This window comes from Triticum urartu, chromosome 7A (assembly GCF_056163025.1).
Source record: "Triticum urartu cultivar PI428250 chromosome 7A, HENAU_Tu73, whole genome shotgun sequence".
Taxonomy (NCBI): Eukaryota; Viridiplantae; Streptophyta; class Magnoliopsida; order Poales; family Poaceae; genus Triticum; species Triticum urartu.
The window spans coordinates 41,387,852-41,415,756 of NC_141879.1; the positions used below are offsets into that span (position 1 = coordinate 41,387,852).

The 27,905-nt window shown below is 43.1% G+C and overlaps 1 protein-coding gene across 1 annotated transcript; it reads left to right on the forward strand.

The window, feature by feature from the left end:
- The first annotated feature begins 1,781 nt into the window (after positions 1–1,781).
- Positions 1,782–3,804, forward strand: LOC125528084 (mitochondrial carrier protein CoAc2-like). Its single transcript, XM_048692596.2, has 5 exons — positions 1,782–1,985; positions 2,260–2,392; positions 2,517–2,701; positions 2,778–2,900; positions 3,359–3,804. Exons 1-5 carry the CDS (start codon positions 1,830–1,832, stop codon positions 3,500–3,502), a joined length of 741 nt encoding a protein of 246 aa, XP_048548553.2. The 5' UTR covers positions 1,782–1,829; the 3' UTR covers positions 3,503–3,804.
- Positions 3,805–27,905: the final 24,101 nt, after the last annotated feature.

Consider the following 27,905-nt stretch of genomic DNA (forward strand, 5'->3'; position numbering starts at 1 on the left):
TTGCCTTCCTAAACCCATCCCCACGAGAAAATCGTAAACCCGTCCCCGTCCCCATCACCGTGTGCGGGGCTAGTTTTCTGCCCGTCCCCTAAACCCACCGGGTTTCGGGGAACCCACGATAAAATCAAAATATTTAAACAAACATAGTGGCGACAAAGAATAACACTTCAACAACAAAACAAGCACATTTCAGCAGCATAACTTGAGTAAATTTCAACAAAAAACAATAGTAGATGGTTCAACAGCTATATAAGTTCTGAAGTAGAACTAATAGCTCACAAATCACTTTAAAGTTGGAATCATCATGGCATCTTTCACATCTCCAAGCCTCCAAACGACCATCTTCAAATCTTCCAATGCCAAATCAAAGTGCCAAGTACTAGGAAAGATCAAAACTCGCTCAAGCTAAAGTTAAACATGAGAAAAATATGCACAAGTCCAAAAACTTTGTCCTTATTCATTGTCAGCATCTATGAGAATCAAATAAGTAGTAACGAACATCTTATGAAATATTGCAACAAGATAATGATAAACTTTATGATGATATGTAAAGAAAGACACACCTTTATATTTGTTTCTTATCCAATCTTGTGAACACATCAAGGCCTCTAAGATTTCGGGGGGGGTAAGATGACTACGGTGATAAAAAAATAATGTAATTTCGCGGGTATTGCCGGGTTTCGGGTTCGGGGACTACCGAAACGGGTGTAAACCCACGAAACGTGTCGGGTTGTATAATGTGCCCAACAACAGCCCCGCGGGGATGAAAAGATGCCCATCCCCGTCCCCTAATAGGGTAAAAACCCACGGGGACGCGGGTTTCGGGGCCCCATTGCCATCTTGATACACAACCACCTCCCTGCAACTTTGCATCGTAGTTGTCTAACCCTCATGCAGTTAAAATTTTCTGTTGCTGCTTTCAGACTAGTAGGGCGGAATTCCGTGGGTCTGGATTGGTTGGATCGTTTCGGACAATCTATCGGACAGAAGGTCCCTTCGGGTTTTACAGGTTTGTCACTTCTGAGTATACTAGTGAGTTGAACATGCTTTGCACGTGGGTTGTGAGATGTCGTTACAACACAATGTTGACAAGTACTCTAAGAAAACACAATTTTGACAAACAACTGACACTTACATATTATGTGCATAAAGTTCAAGATACAAATTTCTTACTAATGATAGCTAAATTTGTTGAGAAAGGAAAGCCTTTGCTGCATAGTGCTCCAGGACATGTATATAACACATTATATGTATGAACCTTAAGGATTATTTTGTTGGTATGAATATGCAAAGATAGTGTTGCGATATTTGGTTGAAATTGTCTTAAAAGATATATGTACTTTGAGAAATTGTTGATCAGAAGTCTTCTGCCTTGAGTAAAAGTTGACACGTAATCTCATAAATGGATACACTTTTATTCAAGCAGAAACTCTAATGAGGCAAGATCATGCATGAAAGATTCTAGAATAAATGAGAAGTGTGTAAAGATAGTATATGTGAAAATTACAAGGTTGTACTAAGTTTTGAATTATTAGAAACTTCTAGATAGTACACATGGCAGAATCTGATGTAATGGATAGGAAATCGAATGGTCAGCAACAATCGGATTTGCCGCCTATTGATCGTCGGATTGAGTTCATCCAACGATCCATATTCAAACTTATTCACACACTATATAATGGTATAGATATAGGTATAGATACGTAACAAATGTAGTCTAGCAGTACATACTTGTATAGTGAAAACGTAAGCTGACTTTTGAATTTCTTTTCTTAAGGGGCAATGGTGCCAGCGTTGCTAGGATTGTTCCTTATGCAGCTTTGCATTACATGGCATACGAAGAGTATCGCCGATGGATCATTCTTGGTTTTCCTAATGTTCAACAAGGGCCTGTTCTTGATCTAGTGGCTGGATCAATAGCTGGGGGAACAGCAGTCGTGTCCACATATCTGCTTGATCTGGTTCGCACGAAGTTGGCTTATCAGGTTAGCTATTTAGTTCTTGTATCCTTAACTGCAGAGGAAAACACTACTTGTCCAGTATGGTTCTAAAAGTTAGCTTTTGATGTATCACATCAACTTGCTCTCTGAAATAATATAACAGCAACGATTTTTGGTGATACTGATGTCTGATGCTGCTGTGTTTGAGTCGACTTGTCTAGCTACTAGTTTGCTGTTAGTCTTATATGAGTATTGACTCGTTTCGCTCAGTTTGTCGTACTGTACCTGTTCAATTCAGCACTAACGGATTAATACTCAGCTGCAGGTCAAAGGTACAGTGAACCTCAGTTTAAGAGAATCTAAGCCCTCCGAACAGGTTTACAAAGGGATCCTTGATTGTTTGAAAATAATATACAGGCAAAATGGCTTGAAAGGCCTGTACCGTGGCATGGGTATACTAATTTTTGATTTCAATATTTTGCTCAAGGCCAAGATTCTATTATTGGGACAAAAGTCTTTGTTGTTATTGCCCAGATTGAATTATGTTGCTATATTAACTGACTTATTGGTCTCCAGCTCCATCATTATATGGAATCTTTCCTTATTCCGGTCTTAAATTCTATTTCTATGAGAAGATGAAGACTCATGTTCCTGAAGAGCACAGAAGAGATATTATACCAAAACTTGCTTGTGGGTCAGTTGCTGGTTTGTTAGGACAGACAATAACGTATCCCCTTGATGTTGTTAGGCGGCAAATGCAGGTATAATTACATTCATTGTTTGTGGTTGTTAAACATCTTGGTTGTTCTAAAGAAGATTTTGATGCATCGATTTCAGGTTCAGGCGCTCTCATCGTCCAACCTCGTGAAGGGGAAAGAAACATTTGGAAGCCTTGCTATGATAGTGAAACATCAAGGTTGGAAGCAACTGTTTTCAGGACTATCTATCAACTATTTGAAGGTGAGACACTTATAACACTAATTAGTAGTCATTAAAATGCCATGCTCTTTCCTGATGACCAATGTAGACATATGCGGCTAGAACACTGCAATTCCCATTTGTCGTCAATGATACTAATTATTAAAAATTAAAAAATACTAGCCTATAACTTCTTGAGTGTACTGTCATTCCAAATCTCCACAATCCTTTGTTCATTTTGCACTTATGCTGTTAAGTCAATTTAATAATCCACTATCTCAGATTTTCTTGGTTTGGAATATTTCATACGATTGTTGTTCCATCTATGCGATGATGTGATCACGCTTTAAGAAGTTCTAAATCGGAATATTCAGTGTCATGCTTAACAACTACCGATGGATACAGTTACGCACATTGCATGGGTAACATGCTTCTTCTTTTAGGTATAGTTTGTGTCCATGGTAAAAGCATAAATTTTCTTAATTTCTCCATTTTTACAGGTTGTCCCATCGGCAGCCCTAGGGTTTACTGTGTACGATTCCATGAGGGATTGGCTTAACGTTCCATCTAGAGAGCAAGTGCCTGTGGTTGTCCCTGTGTTATCAGAAGACGGAAGTGATGCTGCCCCTGTTCACTCCAGTTAGAACAAGTTACCATTTCTGGTGGTTCAACTTCTTCACTGCCTTAGTTAATATTCATAAGCATGTAGCATTGTATTCTTTCTTGGAGTGGTAACCCCAAAATTCTTACACTTGTCTAGAATAATACAAATAATAGTTCGACCTTCAATAAGCCCATAAGCAGCGCAGCTGCAGATGCCAAACCTAGGCTTGTATCAAGAGAAGTAGAAGTAGGAGTAGAATTCCACCCCGATCCTGTCAAAGAAAGGTAGATTTCCTTCCTGTCAAAAAGAACAAGTATAATTCGTTGCAAATTACTGATTCTTGTGGAAATTCACATTGTATAGATTCGGTATATATGATCGGATAGCTTGTACCAACACGCACTGGTGCAGAGACGTGCTCTACAAATGGTTTAAACCCCTTTTACTCGATGGAGTTTTAAACTGTTGCCTTGCCTATGTGTGTGATAGGGGGGGGGGGGTCCTTTCCACTAGGGATGAAAACGAAGTAGACAATTTCTGCTTTTTTGGAGGAAAAATGAAAATGGAAAGGAAATATGAAAACGAAAACGGAAATTTGCAAAATGGAAGTGGAAAGGAAACTTTTTATGCGGAAACAGAAACAGAAACGCAACGGTTTTTTCCGGTGGAACAGACGGGGAAACGAAACTTTCCGTTTCCGAGAATATGGAATTTCTGTTTTTAATATAGGCATATGGCTGCTTTGTAGCTAGCCGCCAAACAACACATGATGACACAATGAGCATAACAGATCATTTGAAATCGAACTTCCACTATGACACATGTACTCAACTAGACCATATACACAATTGTCCAGTACTATTACAATACTACACTAGGTTGCTACCATAATCATATTATTTTGTAGCCATGTTACCAATTCATTAAGTTTGTTTGTTTTTGTGTGTATTCTCTATGCTAAGGGGCTTTTAACTTCCGCTGAACACCCACTTTTGTTTCCATGTCCGCTCTATATTTGCTCCGTGTCTGTTTTCGATGGTATCTATTTTCGTATTCATTTCCGGGGTTTCTGTATTCATTTCCTCTTCTGCAAAAAAATACGAAAACAAATGTGGTAGCACTCAGTTCCGTTCGTTTACGCTCTGTTTTCACACCTACTTCCCACACGACTCAGAAACCTACGGCGATAGGTCCTCCCGTCACACATGTAGGGCAAAACGAGATCGTGTGCGATCGGCCTAGCCATCGGAGACAATTATACAGGCCCACTCGTTTCTGTTCGTACGTACGTTCCACACAGTGAATCCCAGAAAAACATTTCCGTTTATATGTATATCACACATGATTTTTTTATGCGGAAACGTTTGTGGAAGGTGGTCTAATGGAAACATTTGTCGGGTGAAAGTCGTGTCTGGTTGTTCATTGATCCAACACACGTACTGAGAAACCGTGTGGGTTTGTTTGAGTTCATTGCCCACGGTGTTGTCTGAGAAACCGTATGCAATAGAAAACCCCAATAATCAGGCTAATTGACCTATTATTCATAATCCATTTAGTAATCAAATTAACATTTCATATCAAACACATCATATATTTCATATCCATATTACGGCAACTAGCATTTCATAATTGAATTATATCAGATAGCTTCAACACTCAGTTACACCATATGCGCATAACTAGGTATGCCATTACACAACATCACCAAGTTTCATCGCAACATCTAAAACCTTTGAAAAGTAACATCATACATGGTAAATAGACAGATGAATCTCATGTGGAAAACTGCTGAAGCGAAGGCGAATATTGAGCCTTCAGTGATGTTAAATTTCCTTCCAACTTTAGGCTAGTGGTTGTGGATAATTGCCCGCCCAACCTTCCTCCTCTTGAGGAAGACTTCAATTTTTTATCGTGGGTGTTGAATGAATAGCTTCCTTGCCTCTTGACTATGCAGGTGGTCTGAGAGGTAATCATTGATGAACTGCTTTGAAAATGACTGAAAAATAAGATATGCATAAATATATGTTCTAAATTTTGAAATGGCGCAACAGGAAAAAAAATAAAGTGAGTTAGTATCATCCTATAGTTGAAAAATATCTTTTTCATTGTGCAAACAAAGATCTTGCTGTTATTCATTGCTATATTCTTTATCCTAACAATCTTTCTGAGTTTGTTGACTTGACTGATATTCATGGATATCTCATTTCCCCATATGCAAAATGGGTCGAACAGTGTGTCTAAACCTTTGACAGCAGGACATACATGTGCAAGACCAAATTGTTAAAACCCTAAATATTAGAATGGTTCCTGCAATTGCACAATAATGTGCTATTGGACGAAGGACCATGCATGTGCAAACCTCGATGGTAAACATCATCAGTGCCTCCCATTGTTTCCCTGCAACACATATAAGGCATCTATTGATTAGGTTAAGTGAGAGTTGGCATGGGATCAGTAAAATATGTTAATGAAAAAAATAAACAAATTAAAAATCCAGTGGATTAATTCAAGCCGCTTGGAAAAGTCGGTTAACCAAACAAAGCATGCTAAACAACTTGGAAATATAGCAATTGTATATGTTTCTCATGTATTTAGTACAAAAAATTCAATTTATTTCTCACATACATAACAACACAAAATTGTACCCACAACAAATGAACATCACATTACAGAATTGAACCAAACAGTTAACTGGACAACACAACAAATGAACCAAAAATTGAGCACCACACTGCAGAATAGAACGTATACTAGAACATCAGACAATTAACCAAACCAAGCATGCTTAAGAACTACTAGGAAATATAGCAATTGTTGAACCAAACTGTTAACTGAACATCACATTTCAGAAGATCAGATTGCATATTAATATTACAAAGGACAATTCACTAGAAGGCACCGGCTGTGGCCTCGACAGAACACCACGAACTATCGCTTAAAGCAACCAACCGTGTGGCGGCGTCCGCGCGCGAGGTTTCCATGGTGGCCTCAACAAGGTGCTCCTCCAAGCTCTGGCGGTCGGCACATATGGCAGCCACCGCGACCTCATCCGCGCGTGCGACCGCGATTTGCTTCTCCACTGCCAGATGCTCATTGCACCCTTGGCTATACTACATGCAAAATGGCTCTGGGTGCGCTTATTTGGAGGATGAGGCAGCGATTTGGGTGGAAGGTATCGCGCCGGCGGTCGGGGCATGTGGGATGGAGAATGAGGAGGAGGGTGGGGGTGGGGTGTGGATTAACTAACTATATCGACGAGGCCACATAGCAGGAAGGAGCGTCACCGGCGAGGAGGTGGCGTTGCAAGCAAGCAATGAAGGTTTGAACTTGAAAATGAAGGAGGAAACAGTGAAAATGTGGCTTTTGGTCGGCGGGAGAGGGCGGGGATCAGGAAGGAGCGGCGCCCACGAGGAGGCGGCGCTGCAAGAAAGAATTGAGTTTCTCGGCATCTTCATTTCTTGCTCCAGTGTACCAAAATGGGTTAAAAATCATATATGTGTCATTGGGTGAATGTTAGGTCCCATGCAAAAAATGAGAATGAATTTCAAACATTTGACCATCGTGGCTCGTCCGTAAACATTGAGAAACTTGGTTTTAAAATTCCTGTAAATCTAAACCTCGCCTGAAAATCATTGGCATGGTGTTACGACATGGCACCAACATGTTGTGGTAAAACTTTTGTCCGATTTGGGAAAAGTTTTGGTATAAACTTCTCACAAACCGGCACTTCTCTTGAAAAGCCTTATGGTTCCTAGAGAAAACATGTCACCTCTGTATGTGAAACGACATACGCTGCTTCTTCCTGCCTTGATTTATTTTCCAGAGGCAACATGCAACTATAGGTGTGTCGTGTTAAAATTTAGAATTATTCAGTGTTCATTTAGCTTTTTTCTACATTATTTGAGTTTCTACACATTCAAATTTGAACTGTAGGCACATACCCCAGTGCACAAAACCGGGTTGAAAAATCATATACGTGTCCTTGGGTGAATGTTTAGCTACCATTCAAGAAATGAGAATGAATTTCCAACACCTGGGCGTCGTGGCCCGGCCTTAAACATTGTGAAGCCTGGTTTTAAAATTGATGTAAATCCAAAACTTGCCTAAAAATCATGAAACTTGACATGGTGTTATGACATGGCACCAATATGTTGTGGTAAAACTTTTGTCCGATTTGGTACAAGTTTTGGTATAAACCTTTTACAAACTAAAGCTTGTCTCCAGAAGCTCATGGTTCTGAGAGGGAACATGTCTCATTGATACGTCTCCAACGTATCTATAATTTTTGATTGCTCCATGCTATATTATCTACTGTTTTGGGCAATATTGGGCTTTATTATCCATTTTTATATTATTTTTGAGACTAACCTATTAACCAGAGGCCCAACCCAGAATTGCTGTTTTTTGTCTATTTCAATGTTTCGAAGAAAAAAATATCAAACGGAGTCGAAACGGAACGAAATCAACTGGAGAAGTTATTTTTGAAAGGAAAGCTACCAGATGGACTTGGACCCTACGTCAGGAGATAAGGGAGGTGCTCACGAGGGTGGGGGGCGCCCCCCACCCCTAGGGCGCCCCCCTAGGGCGCGCCCCCTGCCTCGTGGCACTACTAGGGAAAAGGCTAGCAGCAGCGCGGGTTTTAGGTGTATCAGTAGCGCGGGGACCGGCGCTACTAATAAGGTGCTACAGCTAACATGTAGCAGTAGCGCGTGCTCACAAGCGCTACTGCTACACAAATGTAGCAGCAGCGCGCTTAGTGGAAGCTCGCTACTGCTATTATGCCACCCGCGCTACTGCTATTACGGACCCACGCTAGTAGTAGTAGCGTTTCTTGAGAACCAACGCTACTAGTATACTAAATACTAGTAGGGCACAATTTTTTCCCATGCTACTACTAACTTATTAGAAATTAAAAAAAAACCAACCAATTCCATTCTATCACACAGTTGTCGTATCTACTATCACACAGTTCCTCATTATAGCCATAACTCATGCATAATTCCTATCCTTTATAGGCGTAAGAGTATAAACTGTACACAGTTCCTCATTGTAGCCATAACTCATGAATAATTCCTATCCTTTATAGGCGTAAGAGTATAAACTGTGCGTGGCAGCTACCTACGTAAGTGGTGCTTGCCATGCAAATTCAGAATTTTACCACTACTTCTAGATGCCAGAGAATGAGACACGTTAGTTGTTATGGTCCGATCAAAATATTGGATCACTCGTCAATGTGCGGCGCCTGCCCGAACTGATCTCGCGACATGCAGCTGCGACGAAACACACTGGGCAGCCTCGACGAGCCACACCTAACCGACGATAGCCGCCGTTGTGACGGCGTCACGTCCCTCACCCTGGCCCTCAGCTCTAGCAGGCATCGGTCGATGTTGTCCTTGTGCCTCGCCAACAGCGGACGGAGGAAGCCATCGTACACGTGCCTCGCACCTTGAAACCCGAACACCATTAAGATTCAGATTCAGAATTGGCCACATACCGAATCAAGTGTATCTAAATGTTGATCATCTCTCGGGCTCGGGGTGTCTGGTCGACTGCTTACCCGTGTGCTGGGGTGCCGGAGATAGAGGACGAGCATCAGCTTCGCCTCTCCATACATCAGCAGCCACGACACCATCCGGTCCACGAACCTCTCGACGACCGTCAACATCGCCACCAGAACCCTGCAACATTACCAACAGAGGTTCAAAAACTTCAGATTCTATAGAAGAACACACAGAAAAACAACGCGGTACATGTCGGTGCCAATGTGCTACAAATTTTTCCCGAAATTCTTATTTAAGCCGTAATGCACAACTGAACTACACACTGAAGCAGCACATAGCTACTTCCATGAAAAAAGATAACACAAAAGATTAGAAGCAATTCTGTTGTGTTGGAAGACCTAAAAAGAAACAACACATACGAACCACATAAGTAGTTAAGAGGCATAATTCTTCCGGTAATTTTCTATCTATCCATTTTTCTAAGTAGTCACTTCAATACCTTGATATCTTCCACATTTTCAAAGATAACAAAGTCCATGAATCTACTGTTTGAAGAGCATAGTGACTATACAAACTTGCAAATTGGGCTGGCCAAAAACTAAACATAGAGTGCATCTTCTCTAAACAGAGAGTGCTACTTGTTGAAGACAAACTGGACTGAAGTGATAAAAAAAGGACACAGTGTCATACATACAGTCTACCGATGCACACAAAAGCTTACCCTCAAACAGCCAACCATGTAATAAGAAGACTAAAGCATTGTGGGGGGAGGGATGCTGCTGCCAGACAGTGTCATACAGTCTACAAAATGACAACCAGTGGACTCTTTTAATCTGATAGTGTTTCTTATAGAAGAAATAGGCAAGATAAATCAAGTCATGATTGAATATTGATTGAGGACTACCAATCCATATATATAAATGTATTGTTTCTGTTACTCAACAGAACATGTAGGTAGCAACCTGATATGATGCTTGATTTGGACGAAAAACCACAAACCCTTTTTCCTCTAGAATAAAAGTACCTCCCAAGTGTTCAAAACCACCACAAATTCATCTTGTTGCATATATCAACCGGAATGGATCCTAGTGTGGTTAATGATAATTACAAACTTAGCCTATTCACAATTGATTATTAGCTAAATATAAGAGAACATTGCATGTTTCATCACAGTAATTGCCAGAAAAAACTGGAAAACAAATGTTTCTACTATGTGGCATATCTGAACTTAAATATGCTATATCCCCATGTACCTTTTGTTTGCAGGTATCCTCTGGTAGCATTGCAAAAGTGAGAATACATTATGGCCTTGAATATACATATACGAATAGTAATATGCCAAGTAAGAAACGTATCATGTTATATAACATATACAATCAAGTGATATAACTGGACGGATCTCCATACCCATGGAGAAGACCGGACATTGGTGCTGCTGTTGGTGGCGTGCGTTGTCCTGGTCCTAGTCCTGGTCATGGAGACAGACGGGGGTTAGAGAGGGAGGGAGAGACGAGGGAAGATGAGGGATTTGTACCCATGGATGCGTGGTTGTGGAGGAGGATGGCTCCGCGGATCTGGGCGCCGGCTGAGCAGCTCGAGCCGAGGACGATTCTGGCCGGAGGGGAGGAAGGGTCTCCATGGATGGACGACGAGGGCGTCCCACGGAGATGGCCGCAACTAACCGGAGCATGTCGGCTCGATCTGCAGCCTTTGGAGCGAAGGAGAGGTCGGGAGTCGCCGGCGGCAGATTTCAGGGAGAGAGTGGAGGTGGGCGGCGGTGAGGAGATCTGGGGGAGGAGATCGACCGAGAGGGGTGGGGGGAGGAGATCGACCGAGGGGGTGGGGGCCACGAGAAAGAGACTTTTTTTCAAGGATTCGTGAGAGAGAGTTTGGCTGGGGTGGGGGTCGATCCGCGTGCGGTGGTGGACACGCTTAGTAGTAGCGTGGGTATATCAAGTCGCTACAGCTATTCGCTTAGTAGTAGCGCATGTTAGCTTATGCCTCTCCCTCATATGAAACTGCAATAGTGATTACCGGTCTTGTTAACAATTGCCTAGGACAATTCCGCACACCGATCCACCATTATTCCACACTCGCTATTTATAATATTTAGTAATATATTCTAACTTTATGATAACAGCACCTACTTTTATATTTTAGCTCTCCGATATCATACAAAGTTATCCTCTTCATACCCACAACGTAGTTTTATTTCTCGTTGCTAGTTGAAAGCAAACGTTCAGTGCACGTAGAGTCGTATCAGTGGAAGATAGGGCTTGAGAGAATATTGATCTTACCTTTAGCTCCTTATGGGTTCGACACTCCATACTTATCACTTCCACCTTTGGAAAGTACTACGATGATTCCCTGCACTTGGGGATTATCAAGCTCTTTTCTGGTGCCGTTGCCGGGGAGCAATAGCGTGGGGTTGATATTCTCGTGTGTGCTTGTTTGCTTTCTTCACTAAGTAGATTTTGTTTTTCCTTTTTGTTTCTATTTAGTTGTGGGTGAAACATACAAAAAAATGAAAATACAAAAAAATTACTTGCCTTTCATGCCTAAAAAGTTTTTCAAAAAGAGAAGTGATTAGAAGGTTTTGCATTGAAGAAGTGAGGGTCGACCTTGAGCACTTGTGTTCATGCTCACGGAAACAATGTAGAATTTTTTATGGAAGTTTCTCTGTAAATAATTATCCCCTTGTATATATTCATTGTATTATAAAAATAATGTGCCAAGCTTTGGTTTTAGGATGATTAGATTGCTTGTTTACTATGTGCAGAACAAAAACAGAAACTTTGGCTGTAGTGCGTGAATTTACATTTTTTTACTGGAAAGTCAAATGGGTCTGAAACGTTTTGCACATTACTTCTGTAAAAATTGTTCAAATTGTCAAATTTAGTTCATAATTTTAGGAGTTATAGAAGTTTACCAAACTTCCAGATTACTACAGACTGTTTTGTTTTTAACAGATTCTATTTTGCGTGTGTTGTTTGCTTATTTCGATGAATCTATGTCTAGTATTGGAGGGTATGAATCATAGAGAACTTGGAATACAGTAGGTTTAACACCAATACAAATAAAGAATGAGTTCATTACAGTACCTAAAGGTAGTGATTTGCTTTATTACACTAACGGATCTCACAAGTTTTTGTTAAAGTTTTGTGTGGATGAAGTGTTCGAAGGTCGAGGAGCTATCAATATGAGATGAATAAAGAGAGGAAAGAGTTCAAGCTTGGGGATGCCCAAGGCACCCCAAGTAAATATTTCAAAGGGTACTCAAGCATCTAAGCTTGGGGATGCCCCGGTTGGCATCCCATCTTTCTTCTTCAACAAATATCGGTATACCACGGTTTTTGTTTTGTTCACATGCTTTGTGTCCTTTGTGTTTTTGTTTTTCCTTTAAGAACCATGCTAGCATGAGATGTCCCTTCATCAATTTATAGAATACTTCATGTGCTTCACTTATATCTTTTAAGTATGGTCTTATAGAACTACTCTTTGTGCTTCACTTAAATCTTTTGAGTATGGTTTTATAGAATGCTTCATGTGCTTCACATATACATTTTGAGCTTGGATAATGGTTAGTCTATATTAATTGTAGAATGCTCCATGAACTTCACTTATATCTTTTGGAGTATGAATAATACTATCATTTAAAGTGGGTTTGGAAGAGTGTCAACTTTAAGAATTAGTGACCCCACTATTTTGGAGGATGTTGAATCTTAGTGTGATATTTTGTTGGAAATATGCCCTAGAGGCAATAATAAAATGGTTATTATTATATTTCTTTGTTCATGATAATTGTCTATCATTCATGCTATAATTGTGTTATCCGGAAATCGTAATACATGTGTGAATACATAGAACACAACACGTCCCTAGTGAGCCTCTAGTTGACTAGCTCGTTGATCAAAGGATAGTCATGGTTTCCTGACTATGGACATTAGATGTCATTGATAACGGGATCACATCATTAGGAGAATGATGTGATGGACAAGACCCAATCCTAAGCTTATCTCAAAGATCATGTAGTTCGTTTGCTGTAGCTTTTCTGAATGTCAAGTATCATTTCCTTAGACCATGAGATTGTGCAACTCCCGGATACCGTAGGAGTGCCTTGGGTGTGCCAAACGTCACAACGTAACTGGGTGACTATAAAGGTGTTGGAAATATGCCCTAGAGGCAATAATAAATTGGTTATTATTATATTTCCTTGTTCATGATAATCGTTTATTATCCATGCTATAATTGTATTGATAGGAAACTCAGATACATGTGTGGATACATAGACAACACCATGTCCCTAGTAAGCCTCTAGTTGACTAGCTCGTTGATCAATAGATGGTTACAGTTTCCTAACCATGGACATTGGATGTCGTTGATAACGGGATCACATCATTAGGAGAATGATGTGATGGACAAGACCCAATCCTAAGCATAGCACTAGATCGTGTAGTTCATATGCTATAGCTTTTCTAATGTCAAGTATCATTTCCTTAGACCATGAGATTGTGCAACTCCCGGATACCGTAGGAATGCTTTGGGTGTATCAAACGTCACAACGTAACTGGGTGACTATAAAGGTGCATTACAGGTATCTCTGAAAGTGTCTGTTGGGTTGGCACGAATCGAGACTGGGATTTGTCACTCCGTGTAAACGGAGAGGTATCTCTGGGCCCACTCGGTAGGACATCATCATATGCGCAATGTGACCAAGGAGTTGATCACGGGATGATGTGTTACGGAACGAGTAAAGAGACTTGCCGGTAACGAGATTGAACAAGGTATTGGATACCGACGATCGAATCTCGGGCAAGTAACATACCGATAGACAAAGGGAATTGTATACGGGATTGATTAAGTCCTTGACATCGTGGTTCATCCGATGAGATCATCGTGGAACATGTGGGAGCCATCATGGGTATCTAGATCCCGCTGTTGGTTATTGACCGGAGAGTCATCTCGGTCATGTCTGCATGTCTCTCGAACCCGTAGGGTCTACACACTTAAGGTTCGGTGACGCTAGGGTTATAGAGATATTAGTATGCGGTAACCCGAAAGTTGTTCAGAGTCCCGGATGAGATCCCGGACGTCACGAGGAGTTCCGGAATGGTCCGGAGGTAAAGAATTATATATAGGAAGTGCTATTTCGGCCATCGGGACAAGTTTCGGGGTCATCGGTATTGTACCGGGACCACCGGAAGGGTCCCGGGGGTCCACCGGGTGGGGCCACCTGCCCCGGGGGCCACATGGGCTGTAGGGGGTGTTCCTTGGCCTATATGGGCCAAGGGCACCAGCCCCAAGAGGCCCATGCGCCAAGAGATGGGAAAAAGGGGAGAGTCCTAAAAGGGGAAGGCACCTCCGAGGTGCCTTGGGGAGGATGGACTCCTCCCCACCCTTGGCCGCACCCTTCCTTGGAGGAAGGGGCAAGGGCTGCGCCTCCCCCTCTCCCTTGGCCCTATATATAGTGGGGAAAAAGGAGGAGCAAACTAATCTAAGGCCTGGCGCCTCCCTCTCCCTCCCGTGACACATCTTCCTCCTCCCGCAGCGCTTAGCGAAGCCCTGTTGGAATCCCGCTACTTCCACCACGCCGTCGTGCTGCTGGATCTCCATCAACCTCTCCCTCCTCCTTGCTGGATCAAGGCATGGGAGACGTCTCCCTTCTGTACGTGTGTTGAACGCGGAGGTGCCGTGCGTTCGGCACTTGATCATCGGTGATTTGAATCACGACGAGTACGACTCCATCAACCCCGTTCTCTTGAACGCTTCCGCTTAGCGATCTACAAAGGTATGTAGATGCACTCTCCTTCCCCTCGTTTCTAGTCTCTCCATAGATAGATCTTGGTGACACGTAGGAAAATTTTGAATTTCTGCTACGTTCCCTAACAGTGGCATCATGAGCTAGGTCTATGCGTAGTTTCTATGCACGAGTAGCACACAAAGTAGTTGTGGGCGTTGATTTTGTTCAATATGCTTGCCGTTACTAGTCTTATCTTGATTCGGCGGCATCGTGGGATGAAGCGGCCCGGACCAACCTTACACGTACTCTTACGTGAGACCGGTTCCACCGACAAACATGCACTAGTTGCATAAGGTGGCTGGCGGGTGTCTGTCTCTCCAACTTTAGTCGGATCGGATTCGATGAAAAGGGTCCTTATGAAGGGTAAATAGCAATTGGCATATCACATTGTGGTCTTTGCGTAGGTAAGAAACGTTCTTGCTAGAAACCCATAGCAGCCACGTAAAACATGCAAACAACAATTAGAGGATGTCTAACTTGTTTTGCAGGGTATGCTATGTGATGTGATATGGCCAAAAGGATGTGATGAATGATATATGTAATGTATGAGATTGATCATGTTCTTGTAATAGATGATCTTGGAGCCCCAAGATGGAGATCAAAGGAGCTACATGACATTGGCCATATCATGTCACTATTTGATTGCATGTGATGTTTATCATGTTTATACATCTTATTTGCTTAGAACGACGGTAGTAAATAAGATGATCCCTCATTAAAATTTCAAGAAGTGTTCTCCCCTAACTGTGCACCGTTGCTACAGTTCGTCGTTTCGAAGCATCACGTGTTAATCGGGTGTGATAGATTCTTTTGTTCACATACAACGGGTGTAAGAAGTTTTACACATGCAAAAACACGTAGGGTTAACTTGACGAGCCTAGAATGTGAAGACATGGCCTCGGAACACAGAGACCGAAAGGTCGAGCATGAGTCGTATAGAAGATACGATCAACATGAAGATGTTCACTGACGTTGACTAGTCCGTCTCACGTGTTAATCGGACACGGCCTAGCTCACTCGGATCATGTAATCACTTAGATGACTAGAGGGATGTCTATCTGAGTGGGAGTTCATAAGATGAACTTAATTATTCTGAACATATTCAAAAGGATTTTTGCAAATTATGTCGTAGCTCACGCTATAGTTCTACTGTTTGGATATGTTCCTAGAGAAAAATTAGTTGAAAGTTGATAGTAGCAATTATGCGGACTAGGTCCGTAAACTGAGGATTGTCCTCATTGCTTCTTAGAAGGCTTATGTCCTTAATGCACCGCTTGGTGTGTTGAACCTCGAACGTTGTCTGTGGATGTTGCGAACATCTGACATACACATTTTGATAACTACGTGATAGTTTAGTTAAACGGTTTAGAGTTGAGGCACCAAAGACGTTTTTTGAAACGTCGCGAAACATGTGAGATGTTTCGAGGGCTGAAATTAGGATTTCAAGCTCGTGCCCACGTCAAAAGGTATAAGACCTCCGACGATTTTCTTAGCCTGCAAACTAAGGGAGAAAAGCTCAATTGTTGAACTGGTGCTTAGATTGTCTGAGTACAACAATCGCTTGAATCGAGTGGGAGTTGATCTTCCAGATGAGATAGTGATGTTTCTCCGAATTCATTACCACCAAGCTGCTAGAGCTTCGTAATGAACTATAATATATCAAGGACATATATGATGATCCTTGAGATATTCGCAATGTTTGACACCGCGAAAGTAGAAATCAAGAAGGAGCATCAATTGTTGATGGTTGGTGAAACCACTAGTTTCAAGAAGGGCAAGGGCAAGAAGGGATACTTCATGAAACGGCAATTCAGCTGCTGCTCTAGTGAAGAAACCCAAGGTTGAACCCAAACCCGAGACTAAGTGCTTCTGTAATAAGGGGAACAGCCACTGGAGCATAATTACCCTAGATACTTGGTAGATAAGAAGGCTGGCAAGCTCGATAGAAGTATATTGGATATACATTATGTTAATGTGTACTTTACTAGTACTCCTAGTAGCACCAGGGTATTAGATACCGGTTCGGTTGCTAAGTGTTAGTAACTCGAAATAAAAGCTACGGAATAAACGGAGATTAGCTAAAGGTGAGCTGACGATATGTGTTGGAAGTGTTTCCATGGTTGATATGATCAAGCATCGCACGCTCCCTCTACCATCGAGATTGGTATTAAAACCTAAATAATTGTTATTTGGTGTTTGCGTTGAGCATGGACATGATTGGATTATGTCTATCGCAATACGGTTATTCATTTAAAGAGAATAATGGTTACTCTGTTTATTTGAATAATACCTTCAATGGTCTTACACCTAAAATGAATGGTTTATTGAATCTCGATCGTAGTGATATACATGTTCATGCCAAAAGATAGTAATGATAGTACCACCTACTTGTGGCACAACCACTTAAGTCATATCGGTATAAAACGCATGAAGAAGCTCCATGTAGATGGATCTTTGGACTCACTCGTTTTTGAAAAGTTTGAGACATGCGAACCATGTCTATTGGTATATATGCATGAAGAAACTCCATGCAAATGGACCGTTTGGACTCACTTGATTTTGAATCACTTGAGGCATGCAAATCATACCACATGGGCAAGATGACTGAAAGCCTCGTTTTCAGTAAAATGGAACTAGAAAGCAACTTGTTGGAAGTAATACATTTTTGATGTGTGCAGTCCAATGAGTGCTGAGGCATGTAGTGGATATCGTTATGTTCTTACTTCACAGATGATTTGAGTAGATGTTGAGTATATTTACTTGATGAATCACGAGTCTGAATTATTGAAAGGTTCAAGTAATTTCAGGGTGAAGTTGAAAGATCGTCGTGACAAGAGGATAAAAGATCTATGATATGATCATAGAGATGAATATCTGAATTACGAGTTTGGCACAGAATTAAGACATTGTGGAAATTGTTTCACAACTAATATAGCCTGGAACACCATAGTGTGATGGTGTGTCCTAACATCATAACTGCACCCTATTGGATATGATGCATACCATGATGTCTCTTATCGAATTACCACGATAGTTTATGGGTTAGGCATTAGAGACAACCACATTCACTTTAAACAGGGCACCACGTAATTCCGATAAGATGACACCGTATGAACTATGGTTTAGAGAAACCTAAGCTGTCATTTCTTGGAAGTTTGGGGCTGTGACGCTTATGTGGAAAAATTTCAGGCTGATAAGCTCGAACCCAAAGCGGATGAATGCATCTTCATAGGACACCCAAAATAGTTGGGTATACCTCCTGTCTCAGATTCGAAAGCAATAAGGGATTGTTTCTAGAATCGGGTCCTTTCTCGAGGAAAAGTTTCTCTCGAAAGAATTGAGTGGGAGGATGGTGGAGGCTTGATGAGGTTTTTGAACCATCTCTTCAACTAGTGTGTGGAAGGACACAGGAAGTTGTTCCTGTGGCACCTACACCAATTGAAGTGGAAGCTTATGATAGTGATCATGAAACTTCAGATCAAGTCACTCCCAAACCTCGTAGGATGACAAGGATGCGTACTACTTCAGAGTGGTACGTAATCCTGTCTTGAAAGTCATGTTGCTAGACAACAATGAACCTACGAGCTATGGAGAAGCGATGGTGGGCCTGGATTCCGATAAATGGCTCGAGGCCATATAATCCGAGAGAGGATCCATGTATGAAAACAAAGTGTAGACTTTGGCAGAACGGCTCGATGGTCGTAAGGCTATTGAGTGCAGATGGATTTTAAAAGGAAGACGGACAATGATGGTGAATGTCACCATTAAAAAAGCTCGACTTGTCGTTAAGATGTTTTCCGACAAGTTCAAGGAGTTGACTACGATGAGACTTTCTCGCTCGTAGCGATGCTAAGAGTCTGTTGGAATTATATTAGCGATTACTGCATTATTTATGAAATCTTGCAGATAGGATGTCAAAATATTGTTTCCTCGACGATTTTCTTGAGGAAAGGTTGTATGTGATACAACCGGAAGGTTTTGTCAATCCTGAAAGATGCTAATAAGTATGCAAAGCTCCAGCAATCCTTCTGAGGACTGGAGTAAGCATCTCGGAGTTGGAATGTATGCTTTGATGAGATGATCAAAGATTTTGGGTGTATACAAAGTTTATGAGAAACTGGTATTTCCAAAGAAGTGAGTGGGAGCACTATAGAATTTCTGATGAATATATGTTGTTGATCGGAAATGACGTAGAATTTCTAGGAAGCATATAGGGTTATTTGGAAAGTGTTTTTCAATGGAAAGCCTGGATTAAGCTACTTGAGCATTGAGCATCAAGATCTATAAGGATAGATCAAAACGCATAATGGTACTTTCAAATGAGCACATACCTTGACATGATCTTGAAGGTGTTCAAGATGGATCAGTCAAAGAAGGAGTTCTTGCCTGAGTTATAAGGTATGAAGTTAAGACTTAAAGCTCGACCACGGCGGAATAGAGAGAAAAGACGAAGGTCGTCCCCTATGCTTAAGACATAGGCTCTACAGTATGCTATGCTGTGTACCGCACCTGAAGTGTGCCTTGCCATGAGTCAGTCAAGGGGTACAAGAGTGATCCAAGAATGGATCACAGTACAGCGGTCAAAGTTATCCTTAGTAACTAGTGGACTAAGGAATTTTTCTCGATTATGGAGGTGGTAAAAGAGTTCGTCGTAAAGGGTTACGTCGATGCAAGCTTAACACCTATCCGGATAGCTCTGAGTAGAGATACCGGATGCATATAATGGAGCAACAATTTAGAATAGCTCCAAGCAGAACAGTTATTTGGATTAGCTCCAAATGGAACATGGTAGCTACATCTAGGAGATGACATAGAGATTTGTAAAGCACACACGGATCTGAAAGGTTCAGACCCGTTGACTAAAACCTCTCTCACAAGCAACATGATCAAACCTAAAACTCATTGAGTGTTAATCACATAGTGATGTGAACTAGACTACTGACTCTAGTAAACTCTTGGGTGTTAGTCACATGGCGATGTGACCTGTGAGTGTTAATCACATGGCGATGTGAACTAGATTATTGACTCTAGTGCAAGTGGGAGACTGTTGGAAATATGCCCTAGAGGCAATAATAAATTGGTTATTATTATATTTCCTTGTTCATGATAATCGTTTATTATCCATGCTATAATTGTATTGATAGGAAACTCAGATACATGTGTGGATACATAGACAACACCATGTCCCTAGTAAGCCTCTAGTTGACTAGCTCGTTGATCAATAGATGGTTACAGTTTCCTAACCATGGACATTGGATGTCGTTGATAACGGGATCACATCATTAGGAGAATGATGTGATGGATAAGACCCAATCCTAAGCATAGCACTAGATCGTGTAGTTCATATGCTATAGCTTTTCTAATGTCAAGTATCATTTCCTTAGACCATGAGATTGTGCAACTCCCGGATACCGTAGGAATGCTTTGGGTGTATCAAACGTCACAACGTAACTGGGTGACTATAAAGGTGCATTACAGGTATCTCTGAAAGTGTCTGTTGGGTTGGCACGAATCGAGACTGGGATTTGTCACTCCGTGTAAACGGAGAGGTATCTCTGGGCCCACTCGGTAGGACATCATCATATGCGCAATGTGACCAAGGAGTTGATCACGGGATGATGTGTTACGGAACGAGTAAAGAGACTTGCCGGTAACGAGATTGAACAAGGTATTGGATACCGACGATCGAATCTCGGGCAAGTAACATACCGATAGACAAAGGGAATTGTATACGGGATTGATTAAGTCCTTGACATCGTGGTTCATCCAATGAGATCATCGTGGAACATGTGGGAGCCATCATGGGTATCTAGATCCCGCTGTTGGTTATTGACCGGAGAGTCATCTCGGTCATGTCTGCATGTCTCTCGAACCCGTAGGGTCTACACACTTAAGGTTTGGTGACGCTAGGGTTATAGAGATATTAGTATGCGGTAACCCGAAAGTTGTTCAGAGTCCCGGATGAGATCCCGGACGTCACGAGGAGTTCCGGAATGGTCCGGAGGTAAAGAATTATATATAGGAAGTGCTATTTCGGCCATCGGGACAAGTTTCGGGGTCATCGGTATTGTACCGGGACCACCGGAAGGGTCCCGGGGGTCCACCGGGTGGGGCCACCTGCCCCGGGGGCCACATGGGCTGTAGGGGGTGTGCCTTGGCCTATATGGGCCAAGGGCACCAGCCCCAAGAGGCCCATGCGCCAAGAGATGGGAAAAAGGGGAGAGTCCTAAAAGGGGAAGGCACCTCCGAGGTGCCTTGGGGAGGATGGACTCCTCCCCACCCTTGGCCGCACCCTTCCTTGGAGGAAGGGGCAAGGGCTGCGCCTCCCCCTCTCCCTTGGCCCTATATATAGTGGGGAAAAAGGAGGAGCAAACTAATCTAAGGCCTGGCGCCTCCCTCTCCCTCCCGTGACACATCTTCCTCCTCCCGCAGCGCTTAGCGAAGCCCTGTTGGAATCCCGCTACTTCCACCACGCCGTCGTGCTGCTGGATCTCCATCAACCTCTCCCTCCTCCTTGCTGGATCAAGGCATGGGAGACGTCTCCCTTCTGTACGTGTGTTGAACGCGGAGGTGCCGTGCGTTCGGCACTTGATCATCGGTGATTTGAATCACGACGAGTACGACTCCATCAACCCCGTTCTCTTGAACGCTTCCGCTTAGCGATCTACAAAGGTATGTAGATGCACTCTCCTTCCCCTCGTTGCTAGTCTCTCCATAGATAGATCTTGGTGACACGTAGGAAAATTTTGAATTTCTGCTATGTTCCCTAACAAAAGGTACATTACAGGTATCTCCGAAAGTGTCTGTTGGGTTGGCACGAATCGAGACTGGGATTTGTCACTCCGTATGACGGAGAGGTATCTCTGGGCCCACTCGGTAATGCATCATCATAATGAGCTCAATGTGATCAAGTGGTTGATCACGGGATCATGCATTATGGTACGAGTAAAGTGACTTGCCGGTAACGAGACTGAACAAGGTATTGGGATACCGATGATCGAGTCTCGGACAAGTAACGTACCGATTGACAAAGGGAATTGTATACGGATTGATTGAATCCTCGACATCGTGGTTCATCCGATGAGATCATCGTGGAGCATGTGGGAGCCAACATGGGTATCCAGATCCCGCTGTTGGTTATTGACTGGAGAGTCATCTCGGTCATGTCTGCATGTCTCCCGAACCCGTAGGGTCTACACACTTAAGGTTCGGTGACGCTAGGGTTGTTAGGAAGACTTGTATGTGATTATCGAATGTTGTTCGGAGTCCCGGATGAGATCCTGGACGTCACGAGGAGTTCCGGAATGGTCCGGAGATAAAGATTTATATATGGGAAGTTGTCATATGGTCGCTGGAAAGTTTCAGGGGCATATCGGTATTGTACCGGGGCCACCGAAGGGGTTCCGGGGGTCCACCGGGAGGGTCCACCTCTTCCGGAGGGCCTTATGGGCTGTATGGAGAAGGGAACCAGCCCAAGTGGGCTGGGGCGCCACACCCCCCTAGGGCCCATGCGCCTAGGGTTGGGGGAAACCCTAAAGGGGGGCGCCCCCTTGCTTGGGGGGCAAGCCCCCCTCCCCTTGGCCGCCGCCCCCCCTCTAGATCTCATCTAGAGGGGGCCGGCCCCCTTCCCCTTTCCCCTATAAATAGAGGGGTGAGGGGAGGGCTCCATACAAAATCCAAGGCGCAGCCCCTACCCTCCCTAACATCTCTCCTCCTCCATAATAGCTTGGCGAAGCCCTGCCGGAGTACTGCAGCTTCATCACCACCACGCCGTCATGCTGCTGTTGGAGCTCTCTTCCTCAACCTCTCCCTCCTCCTTGCTGGATCAAGGCGCGGGAGACGTCCTCGCTCCGTACGTGTGTTGAACGCGGAGGTGTCGTCCGTTCGGCACTAGGATCTTCGGTGATTTGGATCACGTCGAGTACGACTCCATCAACCCCGTTCTCTTGAACGCTTCCGCTCGTGATCTACAAGGATATGTAGATGCACTCCTCTCTCCCTTGTTGCTAGATGACTCCATAGATTGATCTTGGTGATGCGTAGAAAATTTTAAAATTCTGCTACGTTCTCCAACAGTGGCATCATGAGCTAGGTCCATGCGTAGTTACTATGCACGAGTAGAACACAAAGTAGTTGTGGGCGTCGATATTGTCAATTTGCTTGCCGTTACTAGTCTTATCTTGATTCGGCGGCATCGTGGGATGAAGCGTCCTAGACCAAGCTTACACGTACGCTTACGTGAGACCGGTTCCACCGACTGACATGCACTAGTTGCATAAGGTAGCTGGCGGGTGTCTGTCTCTCCCACATTAGTCGGATCGGATTCGATGAACAGGGTCCTTATGAAGGGTAAATAGAAATTGGCAATTCACGTTGTGGTTTTGGCGTAGGTAAGAAACGTGCTTGCAAGAAACCTATAGCAGCCACGTAAAAACTTGCAACAACAATTAGAGGACGTCTAACTTGTTTTTGCAGCAAGTGTTTTGTGATGTGATATGGCCAAAGGTTGTGATGAATGATGAATGATATATGTGATGTATGAGATTGATCATGTTCTTGTAATAGGAATCACGACTTGCATGTCGATGAGTATGACAACCGGCAGGAGCCATAGGAGTTGTCTTTATTTATTTATGACCTGCGTGTCAACATAAACGTCATGTAATTACTTTACTTTATTGCTAAAGCGTTAGCCACAATAGTAGAAGTAATAGATGACGAGACAAGTTCAAGAAGACACGATGATGGAGATCATGGTGTCATGCCGGTGACAACGATGATCATGGAGCCCCGAAGATGGAGATCAAAGGAGCAAATGATATTGGCCATATCACGTCACTATTTGATTGCATGTGATGTTTATCATGTTTTACATCTTATTTGCTTAGAACGACGGTAGCTTAAATAAGATGATCCCTCATAATAATTTCAAGAAAGTGTTCCCCCTAACTGTGCACCGTTGCGAAGGTTCGTTGTTTTGAAGCACCACGTGATGATCGGGTGTGATAGATTCTAATGTTCGAATACAACGGGTGTAAGCCAGATTTACACACGCAATACACTTAGGTTGACTTGACGAGCCTAGCATGTACAGACATGGCCTCGGAACACAGAAGATCGAAAGGTCGAGCATGAGTCGTATAGAAGATACGATCAACATGAAGATGTTCACCGATGTTGACTAGTCCGTCTCACGTGATGATCGGACACGGCCTAGTTAACTCGGATCATGTTATACTTAGATGACTGGAGGGATGTCTATCTGAGTGGGAGTTCATTGAATAATTTGATTAGATGAACTTAATTATCATGAACTTAGTCTAAAATCTTTACAATATGTCTTGTAGATCAAATGGCCCACGTTGTCCTCAACTTCAACGCGTTCCTAGAGAAAACCAAGCTGAAAGACGATGGCAGCAACTATACGGACTGGGTCCGGAACCTGAGGATCATCCTCATAGCTGCCAAGAAAGATTATGTCCTAGAAGCACCGCTAGGTGACGCACCCGTCCCACAGAACCAAGACGTTATGAACGCTTGGCAGACACGTGCTGATGATTACTCCCTCGTTCAGTGCGGCATGCTTTACAGCTTAGAACCGGGGCTCCAAAAGCGTTTTGAGAGACACGGAGCATATGAGATGTTCGAAGAGCTGAAAATGGTTTTTCAAGCTCATGCCCGGGTCGAGAGATATGAAGTCTCCGACAAGTTCTTCAGCTGTAAGATGGAGGAAAATAGTTCTGTCAGTGAGCACATACTCAAAATGTCTGGGTTGCATAACCGCTTGACTCAGCTGGGAGTTAATCTCCCGGATGACGCGATCATTGACAGAATTCTTCAGTCGCTTCCACCGAGCTACAAGAGCTTTGTGATGAACTTCAATATGCAGGGGATGGAAAAGACCATTCCTGAAGTATTTGCAATGCTGAAATCAGCAGAGGTAGAAGTCAAAAAGGAACATCAAGTGTTGATGGTGAATAAAACCACTAAGTTCAAGAAAGGCAAGGGTAAGAAGAACTTCAAGAAGGATGGCAAGGGAGTTGCCGCGCCCGGTAAGCAAGCTGCCGGGAAGAAGCCAAAGAATGGACCCAAGCCCGAGACTGAGTGTTTTTATTGCAAGGGAAGTGGTCACTAGAAGCGGAGCTGCCCCAAATACTTAGCGGACAAGAAGGCCGGCAACACGAAAGGTATATGTGATATACATGTAATTGATGTGTTCCTTACCAGTACTCGTAGTAGCTCCTGGGTATTTGATACCGGTGCGGTTGCTCACATTTGTAACTCAAAGCAGGAGCTGCGGAATAAACGGAGACTGGCGAAGGACGAGGTGACGATGCACGTCGGGAATGGTTCCAAGGTCGATGTGATCGCCGTCGGCACGCTACCTCTACATTTACCTACGGGATTAGTTTTAAACCTCAATAATTGTTATTTAGTGCCAGCTTTGAGCATGAACATTGTATCAGGATCTCGTTTAATACGAGATGGCTACTCATTTAAATCCAAGAATAATGGTTGTTCTATTTATATGAGAGATATGTTTTATGGTCATGCTCCGATGGTGAATGGTTTATTCTTAATGAATCTCGAGCGTAATGCTACACATATTCATAGTGTGAATACCAAAAAGATGTAAGGTTGATAATGATAGTCCCACATACTTGTGGCACTACCGCCTTGGTCACATAGGTGTCAAACGCATGAAGAAGCTCCATGCAGATGGAATTTTAGAGTCTCTTGATTACGAACCATTTGACACATGTGAACCATGCCTCATGGGTAAAATGACCAAGACTCCGTTCTCAGGAACAATGGAGCGAGCAACCAACTTATTGGAAATCATACATACTGATGTGTGCGGTCCAATGAGTGTTGAGGCTCGTGGTGGCTATCGTTATGTTCTCACCCTCACTGATGACTTGAGTAGATATGGGTATGTCTACTTAATGAAACACAAGTCTGAGACCTTTGAAAAGTTCAAGGAATTTCAGAGTGAGGTTGAGAATCAACGTGACAGGAAAATCAAGTTCTTGCGATCAGATCGTGGGGGAGAATACTTGAGTCACGAATTTGGCACACACTTAAGAAAATGTGGAATGGTTTCACAACTAACGCCGCCTGGAACACCTCAGCGTAATGGTGTGTCTGAACGTCGTAATCGCACTCTATTAGATATGGTGCGATCTATGATGTCTCTTACCGATTTACCGCTATCATTTTGGGGCTATGCTTTAGAGACTGCCGCATTCACTTTAAATAGGGCTCCGTCAAAATCCGTTGAGACGACACCGTATGAATTATGGTTTGGGAAGAAACCTAAGCTGTCGTTTCTAAAAGTTTGGGGATGCGATGCTTATGTCAAGAAACTTCAACCTGAAAAGCTCGAACCCAAGTCAGAAAAATGCGTCTTCATAGGATACCCTAAAGAAACTGTTGGGTATACCTTCTACCTCAGATCCGAGGGCAAGATCTTTGTTGCCAAGAATGGGTCCTTTCTAGAGAAAGAGTTTCTCTCAAAAGAAATAAGTGGGAGGAAGGTGGAACTTGATGAAGTATTACCTCTTGAACCGGTAAGTGGCGCAGCTCAAGAAAATGTTCCTGAGGTGCATGCACCGACTAGAGAGGAAATTGATGATGATGATCATGGAACTTCAGATCAAGTTGCTACTGAAATTCGTAGGTCCACAAGGACACGTTCCGCACCAGAGTGGTACGGCAACCCTGTCTTGGAAATCATGTTGTTAGACAACGGTGAACCTTCGAACTATGAAGAAGCGATGGCGGGCCTGGATTCCGACAAATGGCTGGAAGCCATGAAATCCGAGATAGGATCCATGTATGAAAACGAAGTATGGACTTTGACTGACTTGCCCGTTGATCAGCGAGCCATAGAAAATAAATGGATCTTTAAGAAGAAGACAGACGCGGATGGTAATGTGACTATCTATAAAGCTCGGCTTGTCGCTAAGGGTTATCGACAAGTTCAAGGGGTTGACTACGATGAGACTTTCTCACCCGTAGCGAAGCTGAAGTCCGTCCGAATCATGTTAGCAATTGCCGCATTCTATGATTGTGAGATATGGAAAATGGACGTCAAAACGACATTCCTTAATGGTTTCCTTAAGGAAGAATTATATATGATGCAGCCGGAAGTTTTGTCGATCCTAAGAATGCTGACAAGGTGTGCAAGCTCCAACGCTCGATTTATGGGCTGGTGCAAGCATCTCGGAGTTGGAACATTCGCTTTGATGAGATGATCAAAGCGTTTGGGTTTATGAAGACTTATGGAGAAGCCTGCATTTACAAGAAAGTGAGTGGGAGCTCTGTAGCATTTCTCATATTGTATGTGGATGACATACTGTTGATGGGAAATGATATAGAATTCTTGGAAAGCATAAAGGCCTACTTGAACAAGTGTTTTTCAATGAAGGACCTAGGCATCAAGATCTATAGAGATAGATCGAGACGCCTCATTGGTCTTTCACAGAGTACGTACCTTGACAAGATATTGAAGAAGTTCAAAATGGATCAGTCAAAGAAGGGGTTCTTGCCTGTATTGCAAGGTATGAGATTGAGCACGGCTCAATGCCCGACCACGGCAGAAGATAGAGAAAAGATGAGTGTCGTCCCCTATGCCTCGGCCATAGGGTCTATCATGTATGCAATGTTGTGTACCAGACCTGATGTAAACCTTGCCGTAAGTTTGGTAGGAAGGTACCAAAGTAATCCCGGCATGGAACACTAGACAGCGGTCAAGAATATCCTGAAGTACCTGAAATGGACTAAGGAAATGTTTCTCGTTTATGGAGGTGATGAAGAGCTCGTCGTAAAGGGTTACGTCGATGCTAGCTTCGACACAGATCTGGATGACTCTAAGTTACAAACCGGATACGTGTATATTTTGAATGGTGGGGCAGTAAGCTGGTGCAGTTGCAAGCAAAGCGTTTTGGCGGGATCTACATGTGAAGCGGAGTACATGGCAGCCTCGGAGGCAGCACAAGAAGCAGTCTGGGTGAAGGAGTTCATTACCGACCTAGGAGTCATACCCAATGTGTCGGGCCCGATGACTCTCTTCTGTGACAACACTGGAGCTATTGCCCTTGCCAAGGAGCCCAGGTTTCACAGGAAGACCAGGCATATCA

Coding starts and splice junctions, on each gene's coding strand:
- LOC125528084 (XM_048692596.2), top strand. CDS start 1,830: ATGGCATACGAAGAGTATCGCCGATGGATCATTCTTGGTTTTCCTAAT. Junction 1,986..2,259: donor GCACGAAGTTGGCTTATCAG/GTTAGCTATTTA, acceptor ATTAATACTCAG/CTGCAGGTCAAAGGTACAGT. Junction 2,901..3,358: donor TATCTATCAACTATTTGAAG/GTGAGACACTTA, acceptor CCATTTTTACAG/GTTGTCCCATCGGCAGCCCT.